Source organism: Myotis lucifugus, unplaced genomic scaffold, assembly GCF_000147115.1.
Source record: "Myotis lucifugus unplaced genomic scaffold, Myoluc2.0 scaffold_3942, whole genome shotgun sequence".
NCBI lineage: Eukaryota > Metazoa > Chordata > Mammalia > Chiroptera > Vespertilionidae > Myotis > Myotis lucifugus.
The window spans coordinates 1-10,176 of NW_005874990.1; the positions used below are offsets into that span (position 1 = coordinate 1).

Sequence of the window (10,176 nt, forward strand, 5' to 3'; positions counted from 1 at the left end):
CCTTGGTTCCTTTTGGCATTTCAGAACCACAAAGAAGTCGTCTAGGATCGCCACTCCTTCCCTGACTCTGTGGTCGATCCAGAGCCACGGAATCTTGGCTCCTTTGGACATTCTAGAATGGCACTTTAAAAAAACACACCTGTGGGTCATTTAGAAGCATCGATTCTCCCCTTGCTTTGACGTTCTGTAGCCACTGGCCTGGAGTTATCTAATATCAAGAACTCCCCATCTGTCACTGCAGTCCTAGACCAGCAGACTCTCCATTGTTTTGTGCATTCTAGAAACACAACTCTTTAGTTTCTGGAGTACTTATACTATCTAAGGTCAGTCTAGATCAGTGGTCGGCAAACTCATTAGTCAACAGAGCCAAATATCAACAGTACAACGATTGAAATTCCTTTTGAGAGCCAAATTTTTTAAACTTAAACTATATAGGTAGGTACATTGTTATTAACTTAATTAGGGTGCTCCTAAGCTGGCCTTTGCTAATAACATCCTCAATCTGATTGAGGTACGTTCGCTGAGGTCGACCCCTTCCAACTCTCCCATCCGCACTCGTCTTGTATACTTGTTTCGTCTTTCCGAAAACCAACTTCTGCGCATGGGCCACGAAGTTTCAATCGCACTGTACGTGCGCACTCGCAGGTGGTATTTTGTGGAAGAGCCACACTCAAGGGGCCAAAGAGCCGCATGTGGCTCGCGAGCCGCAGTTTGCCGACCACTGGTCTAGATGAACAATCTCAAAACATGGGCTTTCTGGAATCACAGGTCTTTTCTTGACTGGCAGTCAACATTCCAGGTCCATCAAGTTAGTCCTGAATTCTTGGAGCGTTCCATACTTTTTCCTCCTGAGGCGGTCTAGAAAAAGATGACTTGCTTCCTGGTTGGCTGAGCCAAGACGCAAGAGTCCCTTGAATATTAAACCAATCCAGGCCTATAAACTCTCGATCTCACTCGCTGCTGGAGAACTGCTGACTTCCTCCCCCAGAAGCAGTCTATGTCACTGATTCTGGACCCTGCTCAACAACCCACGCCAGCCATATAGAAGAATCTAGAACCACCAGTCCTTGCCTCTTGGGTGGTCCAGGATCCTGGATCCCTTAGCTCTGGTCAGACTCAGGAATCAGGCCGATACAGGGGTCTCAGGCAGGAGCACACAACACAGAGGAATTAAGATCCAGTGTGTCCACGGTGGGTCCACTAGGCAGGCAGAACTTCACCAGCTAATAATTTACCCAGCAGGCCTGCCGGTCCCAGGAGAGGGCCCGGGCTCTCCGTTTTGCTACCTCTGGGAAGGGGATACAAATGGGGGAACACCAGCTGGCATCATGGGGGCAGGGTCAGAGACAGGGTGGGGGTGAGTCCTCGGGGGCTGCCAGCCCCCTCTTCTGCCTCCGACTCATCTCCCTCCTTGGCTTCCTCTTCCTCCCGGCAGCAACTCAGAGCAAGTTCATTCTCGTAACAAAATGCAGTCAGCGAGTCAGGGAAGCTCGACTTGGGGCTGTGGGAATCCCGCTCTGCCCGCTCATCCAGCTCCTTGGCGCTGCAGACCGGGGTCCCCGGGACCTCGTAAGTGCGGTGGAAGTGGCGATAGTCCACCTCATACTGGGAGCCACGCTGGAAGAGGACGGGCTCAAAACGATGGCCCCAGAGCAGCTCGCCGGGGAGATAGGAAGAGCGACACTGCGTGGTCATAGCCGTGGCCTCCACCATGCCCTCGAGAATGACCACCAGCTCGAAGTCGGCCCGGGCCAGCTCCGCACGCCCCAGCTCATAGAGGGGACTGGAGGAGTCGATCTCGTGCACGATGGTGATGGGAGACACCAGGAAGATGCGATCCGTGCCGCCATCGAAGCCCACGTCCACGTCCCGGTGGTCCAGGGGTATGTACTCCCCTTCGGGGGTCACCCGAGGCTGCAGCAAAAGACAAGGGGCCCAAGACAGATGCAGGGAGATGAGAGGAGACAGAGATGATGAGAGAAAGCAATGGACATGCAGAAAAAGAGAAGAGTAGAGACTGGGAGGGGTGAGGGAGGGGTGAGGAGAAGAACCCAGAGAGAAGGGGATGAGGCCCAGGGAGAGGAAGATGGAGGCTCAGAGAAAGAGGGGACAGAGTCCCAGAGATAAAGAGAGAGGGACAGAGACTCGGGGGGTTGGGGGATAGAAACCCGAGGAAGAGGCAAGGGAGAGAGGAAGAGAGGGACAGAGTGACGTTGGCAGAGCCACAGAAATCAGCAGAGCAGAGACCAAGTTAAAGAAACAGAAGATAAGAATGACATCCAAGCAGTAATTGGAGAAGAGGAAAAGAAAAATGGCTTTCAGTAAACAGAGAGAGATAAACCAGGATGACAATCTAGGTCCAATATCCTGTGTTGCCCGCTGCTCCATGCCAGCCCCTGGGCGCTCTGCACTCCCACCCCTACACCCACCCCCACCCCCACTACAAGCCCTGCAGCCCCTGTGTATCTGTGTGTGATGCAGAGGAGGGTACGCAGTCCATAGGCCAGGTATTGGCAGTTTCACCCCACCTACCCATCGGTTCCATACCCACCTCCCAGGCCATGTCAGCACCCCATAGGCTTCTGGGATAGACAATATCCCTCCCAGGTCATGAGTCCTGCTGTCTCAGTCAAGCTGGAGAGAGAGGTGGGAGGTGGGGCCCATTCTCCCCCACCTGTCTGTCTCCGGGAGACCCCAGTTGCTGCTGGGAGCTGTAGTTCCCACCACCACCTTGTTCTCCCTCTCACCCAAGTACAAGCTCAGCCCAAGGTCAAGTGTCTACTTGGACAAGGGCAGCTAGCCTCAGAATTTGGGCAGTTTGACCACAATTCTAGAAACACGAAAGCAAAAAGCGCCTTTTGCAGAGCGTTGGAGGGAGCCACTACCCCAGGAGCCAATGGGAGTTGTTTGGTTTGTTTGTTTTTTTGCCAAGAAGCTACAATTCAAGAGTGTCCCAACCAAGGCTCTGTAGCCCTCCCAGCAGGAGGCTGGTGGGAGAGGCTGGGCCGCTGAGGTGGGGAACAAAGGCTGCAGGGTCCCATGCCCAGAGGTCATGAAGAATCGTGTTCCACGGCTGCTTAGGTGTGAGCTGCACCCCATCCTGGGACCTACATCTCCCACAACCCCACAGGGGCCAGGCCTCAAGTCATAGCTGTTGGAACTGGAGACCTGAGCGGCGATTTACACCACCCGCAAAACTACAAGTCCCCACACCACCTCACCCAGGCCCTTTCCCAGGCCCCGGAGGAGTCTGAGTTCAGAGCCTTTACAGGCCCCTCAAGGTTTAGATTTCCCACAATTCCATAGGGGGGGCGCCCTCAAACCCCAGAAAGCTCTTTGTGTCTCAAGTCTAAGGTTTACATCTCCTACAACTGCTCCCGGGACTCAAACTTCAGCCACAAGCAGAGCAAGCGGGTCCCTGTCCGAGAGACTGCTGGGAATTGTAGTCCACGCACCCTCCACGTCCAATGCACGCCTCGCCCTCAGGCCTACATCTCCCACAATGCCCCGGGGCCCCCACCCCCTGTGCACCTTCCTGCCTCCCTGGGGCCGCGGCCTCGCACCTGCAACAGCTGGACGCGCACGTGGGCCTCGACCAGGTGGCTGCGGCGCAGGTTCCTCACGCGCCACATGAGGCAGAGGCGGCGGTCGCGCAGCGCCACCACGGCGTTCTCGCTGAAGATGAGCGTCTCGTTGCGCTTCTTGGGCTTGGCCATCTTGGCCATGACGGCGCCCACGACGAAGGCGTCCAGGACGCAGCCCGGCGATGCACTGCAGCACCACGGCGGCCACGGCGGCCGGGCACTCCTCGGTGACGCTGCGCACGCCGTAGCCGATGGACGTCTGCGTCTCCAGCGCGAAGAGGAAGGCGGCCAGGAAGCTGGCCACGTGGGAGAAGCAGGGCGCGGGCGGCGGCGGCGCGGCCAGGTCGCCGTGCAGCGAGGCGATGAGCCAGAAGGCCAGGCCGAAGAGCAGCCAGGAGGCGAGGAAGGAGCAGGAGAAGAGCAGGCACATCCAGCGCCAGCGCACGTCCACGCACGTGGTGAACAGGTCGCTCAGGTAGCGCGCGCCCTGGCCGCCCAGGTTCACGAAGCGCACGTTGCAGTGGCCGTCCTTCTTGACGAAGCGCCCGCCGCGCCGCCCCGCTGGTGGCGACTGGGCCGGGGCCCATCCGTTGCGGCACAACCCGAGCCCGGCCTCCTCGTCGCCTGCCCCGCCGGACCCCGACTCCAGGGTGCCGCTCAGGCGGCGCAGGGCCTCGGCCAGGCCCATTGGCGGGGACAGCCCCTCCTCCGGGGCTAGTGGGGGGCGGGCGCCCCGCACCTGCGGGGACAAGAAATGGGCAGAAACGTCAGAGGTGCCAGGAATGGGGGGGTGGGGGGGCAGGGGGCATGCTCCTGGGCCTGAGTGGCCTCATCTGGCAAATGGATGGAAGGATGCTCACCTTGAAAGTCACAATAGTACCGCTGCGACAGCTGTGACAGTGATGCTTGTAACCACAGGAGGTACTTGTCCAGCAACAACAGCCACAGAACTGTAGCTATAACAACACCTTTGTAAGCCACAATAATGTACAGGCCGGCATGCACAGTGCGCACAATGTCGTGGACACTTTACCTGAATTTCCTTATCTGAGCCTCACAACACTACAAGGCATTGTTTTCCCAATTTACAGATGAGCAAACTGAGGCACAGCATGTTTGACTTGCCCAAGGTCACAGCTGATTAAACGGGTTTGAGTGCTAGCAGTCTGGCTCCAGAGCCCAAGCTCATAAGCACTAAGTCAGTGGTTCTCAACCTTCCTAATGCTGCGACCCTTTAATACAGTTCCGCATGTTGTGGGGACCCCCAATTTCATTGTTACAAATTGAACATAACTAAAGCATAGTGATTAATCACAAAACAATTATGTAATTATATATGTGTTTTCCGATGGTCTTAGGCGACCCCTGTGAAAGGGTCGTTCGACCCCCAAAGGGGTCGCGACCCACAGGTTGAGAACCACTGCACTAAGTGGTCCCTGGCTCTCGGCAGGGAGTCAGCGTGGGGAGATGAGCTGCAGCGCTGAGGTCCCTATGGTTCAAACACAAGCTCAGGCCCCGGCCGGGTGGCTGTCGGTTGAAGCATCCTCCCCTACACCCAAAGGTCTCGGGTTTGATTCCCAGTCAGGGTACAAACCCAGGTTCCTAGTTTGATCCCGGTGGGGATGCATGTGGGAGGCAACTGATCAATGTTTCTCTCCCTCTCCCTCTCTCTCCTCCTCCTTCTTCCTTCCCCCCTCCCCCTCCCTCTCTCTCTCTCAAATCAATAAAAATATATTCTCAGGTGAGGATTAAAACAAAACAAAACAAACAAACAAAAAAAACAAGCTCAGAAAGGGAAAGCAACAAAAGGGAATAAATAAATAAATTGAACTTCATTAAAGTAAATATTTTTGTGCTTCAAAGGACACTAACAAGGTGAAAGAGAACTCACTAGTGGGAGAAAATAGTTGCAAATCATACATCTAAGAAATTTGTATCCAAACATATATAAAGAGTCTTTACAACTCAATAATAACAAGACAACCCAATTTTAAAATGGGCAAAGGATCTGAATAGACATTTCTCCAAAAAAGTTAGACAAACAGCCAATAAACACAGGAAAATATTGGCATCAGCCATCAGGGATGCTAATGAAAACCACAATGAGATACCACTTCACACCTACTTAGGATGGCTTAATAATAAACCACACAAAAACCCCAGAAAATACGTGTTGAAAAGGATGGGGAGAAATTGGCACCCTCAAGCGTCCAGCAGTTCCTTAAATGATTAAACATAGAGTTGCCATATGATCCAGCAACACCACTCCTAGGTATGTCCCAAGAGAAATAAAAGTGTCCACACAACACTTGTACACAAATGTCATAGCAGCACTATTCACTAGAGACAAAAGCTGGAAACTACCCAAATGGCCATCAGTTGATAAGTGGATAATAAAATGTGGTATTCCACACAATGGAATACATACTACCCAATAGTGAAAAAAAATAAAAGTAGACACACGCTATAACATGGTTGAACCTTGAAAACATTATGTGAAGTGAAAAAAGCCAATCACAAAAGACCATATATTTTTTATAAGTTTTTTTTATTGATTTGAGAGAGGGAAACATCAATGAAGAGAATCATTGATTGGCTGCCTCCTGCACGTCCCCTACTGGGCATTGAGCCTGCAACCTAGGTACATGCCCTTGACCAAAACCGAACCAGGGACCCGTCAGTCCAAGGACTGACACTCTATCCACTGAGCCAAACTGGTTAGGGCAGTGGTTCTCAACCTTCCTAATGCCGCGACCCTTTAATACAGTTCCTCATGTTGTGGTGACCCCCAACCATATAATTATTTTCGTTGCTACTTCATAACTGTAATTTTGCTACTGTTATGAATCGTAAATATCTGATATGCAGGATGTATTTTCATTGTTACAAATTGAACATAATTAAAGCATAGTGATTAATCACAAAAACAATATGTAATTATATGTGTGTTTTCTTTTTTTTTTTTTTTTTTTTTTTTTTTTTTTTTTTTAATATATTTTATTGATTTTTTACAGAGAGGAAGGGAGAGAGATAGAGAGTTAGAAACATCGATGAGAGAGAAACATCGATCAGCTGCCTCCTGCACACCTCCCACTGGGGATGTGCCCGCAACCCAGGTACATGCCCTTGACCGGAATCGAACCTGGGACCTTTCAGTCCACAGGCCAACGCTCTATCCACTGAGCCAAACCGGTTCTGGCTATATGTGTGTTTTCCCATGGTCTTAGGCGACCCCTGTGAAAGGGTCGTTCGACCCCCAAAGGGGTCGCGACCCACAGGTTGAGAACCGCTGGGCTAGGGTAAGACCACATCTTTTATACTTGCATTTACAATGAAATGTTCAGAATGGGCAAATTGAGAAAGTAGTCTAGTCACGCCTAGGATTGTGGAGATGGAAGGATTGGGCAGTAATAGCCAGAGGACACGGCATTTCTTTTAAAAAAAAAATATTTTATTGATTTTTTACAGAGAGGAAGGGAGAGGGATAGAGTTAGAAACATGGATCAGCTGCCTCTTACACACCCCCTGCTGGGGATGTGCCCGCAACCAAGGTACATGCCCTTGACCGGAATCGAACCTGGGACCCTTGTGTCCGCAGGCAGACGCTCTATCCACTGAGCCAAACCAGTTAGGGCACGGCATTTCTTATTGGGGAGATAAAAATGTTCTAAAATTGACCCTGGCTGGTTTGGCTCAGTGGATAGAGCGTTGGCCTGCAGACTGAAGGGTCCCAGGTTTGATTCTGGTCAGGGCACATGCCCGGGTTGCAGGCTCAATCCCCAGTGGGGGGCGTGCAGGAGGCAGCCAATCAATGATTCTCATCATTGATATTTCTCTCTCTCCTTTTAAATCAATAAAAATATATTTTTAAAAATGTTCTAAAATCCATTGTGGTAATGATTACACAACTCTGTGAATGTACTAAAAACCCTGGAATTGTACACTTTAATGTGCGAGTTGTATGGTATGTGAATTATATTTCAATGAAGCTGTTATAAAAACACACATACACACAAAACAAACCCAGGCTCCCCCCGACTCTCAGACCTTGGGCAAGTCTTTGTGAGCCTCAGTTTCCTCAGCTGTAAAATGGGGAAACTGGGCTTCTTTATCAAGGTCAGGAAGGGCTTCCAGTCATAGAGACCCAGGGCCCAATCCTGGCTCAGTTGCTGGCCCACTATGTGCCCTGAGACAACTGACTTCCTTTCCTGGAGCCTCCGTTTACTCATCAGTGGGATGGGGACAAAAGCCCACCGCCTTGAAAGGAAGGAGGATCCAGAAGAAAGATCTTGGGCTTTTGAATGAATCCGGCTCTGCCAGTTACTAGCTGGAGGACTGGTGGTGAGTCACATCCCTTTCTGAGCCTCAGTTTCCTCATCTGTGAAATGGAGAGAATCTCATCAGCTAGACCAGTGGTCCTCAACCTTCCTAATGTCGCGACTCTTTAATACAGTTCCTCATGTTGTGGGGACCCCCAACCATAAAATTATTTTCGTTGCTACTTCATCACTGTAATGTTGCTACTGTTATGAATCGTAATGTAAATATCTGATCTGCAGGATGTATTTTCATTGTTCTCGACCCACAGGTTGAGAACCGCTGAGCTAGACAGTGTGGAGAGGAGGGGGGAAGGGGCTGGGCACGGACCTGCCGACCTCATCACCCTCCAGCAGCTGCAGGGTAACATCTGGCACGCTGGTGGCAGGGACCTCTATGGACCAGGGGTGAAATATTTGGCAGATCGGTTCCATCAGTATGTACCAAGCACATGCATATGACATATGATGTGCCCGTGCCAGGCTCTGGGATCCTGATGGGCTCCCGGGCGGGACTGGGGGCACTCAGTTTGAAGAGAGGGCTGTCAGTCAATGTCAAGTTCAGTATCAAAGGGTCCTCCTCCCTCCCCTGGGCCTCCAGCTCTGCACCTGCTGCCCATGACCACCTGGACAGCCCTGCACCTGGGCTTCATTTCACCCATTCCAGAGGCAGAGCGGAGTCTCAGGTGGGTGCCCTGGGCCTGGCTGCGTCCAGCATCCAGGCTGTATCCCAACTCCGCCTTCACCCATCATTACTCTGGCTGTGAAGAGATGGTTTGCCAAAAACGGGAAACTGAGGCTAGTCCCTGAAGAGGCAGTTTAAGGTCAGGATCCAGGTTCTGACCAAGACATTTGTAGTCCTCCCCTGCCTGGAAGTCCCCACGATGTACTGAGTGCCACAGATGACAGGGTCGGGGCAGGCGAACTGGCCCCCCACCGACCCAGCACCCACCCCAGCCGGGGCCTCCTCACACCCACTCACCTGTCTCTACCCACAACCCTGGGGACTTTGCTTTTCTCAGGCAACAGCCACGGGTCCGTCCCTTGGCTCAGGTCCCTCCCACCTGGGCCCTTGGGTGCCGAAGCCGGAGCCTCAGAGCACGGACCCCTCATCATAGGCAGGTCTGAGCACCTGCCACGTGCTGGGCCGCAGGATGAGCTCCTTGGATGTCCCCGCCCCCCCACTGGGCTCCACCGGACCCCACCGCTCACCTTCTGTTCAGGATGCTGGGAGGTCAGGGTCACTGCTCTGGGCCACGGGGTGGGGAACGGGCTGAGACCCGGCCGGACCCAGGTAGTGTGAGGGTGGGTGCCGGTTTGGGTTCTGAGCCTTTCCAACCCAGGACTCTGCCTCCCAAGTAAATCGAGACCCACACTCAGCCCAAGGCCGACACGACCGTGTCCGTTTCCCAGAGCAGACGGGGCAGGGGCTTCCCCTCCTGTCTGCACCCACGGCCCAGCTCCCATGGGTGGATGCTACTCGGACTCAGGGCGACCCCCTGCCCCGAAGAGCAGGCCCAAGGGAAAGGCTCGGGAGCCTCAAGTCCTCCCCCCCTCCCCCCCGACCTGCCCCAGGAGAGCAGCTTAATGTTTCCATATAAAGGAGACAGGGGGCTTAAGGTGCCTTAACTTCGGTCAAAGTCACTGCCTAATCTGAGGCCAAGAGGCTCCGCCCCAGGCCCAACCTCCCTCCCTTCCTCCCCAAAGAAACACTCGCACACTCTTCCCCGAGAGCCGGTATTTCCCCCACCCTCACTCCCCGTGGGGTCTGGGGAGCAGGCTGGGGGGCAGAGACTGACAGGAGGGAGTGTGGGGGCAGAGCCTGGGCAAAGACAAGGGCACAGGATCGGAGATGAGCAGGAAGAGAGGGAGCCTGAGAAAGAGAACCGAGATGGGGGTGGTGGAGAGAGACCCAGAGGGAAGGGCATAGGGACAGAGAGAGAGGGGGACAGACTGAGTGACAGGGACCCAGAGATTCAGAGGGAAGCAGACGGACAATGGGGAGATGGGTGGGGGACAGAGGCACGGGGAGAGAGAACAGCAACACAGGCAGAGGAGGAGCAATTGGGAAAGTCATGGAGATCGTGTCTTAGGAAAGGGCAAGATGGGAGATGGAAGGCAGAGACCAACGGAAGACAGAGACGGGGCAAGAAAGAGGCTCCGTTGAGATGGAGGATGGGGGGGGGGGGCAGTGAAAAAAAGCACAAAATGCCAATGGGGTCAGTCAGAGGCACCAAACTTGAAGGGAGCGATTTTCACGAGGTTAAGACTGATCT

The 10,176-nt window shown here is 53.2% G+C and overlaps 1 protein-coding gene across 1 annotated transcript; it reads right to left on the minus strand.

Annotated features, from left to right (window-relative positions):
* Nucleotides 1-606: 606 nt before the first annotated feature.
* Nucleotides 607-4,272, minus strand: LOC102438004 (ATP-sensitive inward rectifier potassium channel 14-like). The gene is given in 3 exon segments (XM_023749220.1): nucleotides 607-1,914; nucleotides 3,564-3,761; nucleotides 3,763-4,272. Coding segments are annotated over 3 exon segments (1,296 nt in total). The 3' UTR covers nucleotides 607-1,326.
* Nucleotides 4,273-10,176: the final 5,904 nt, after the last annotated feature.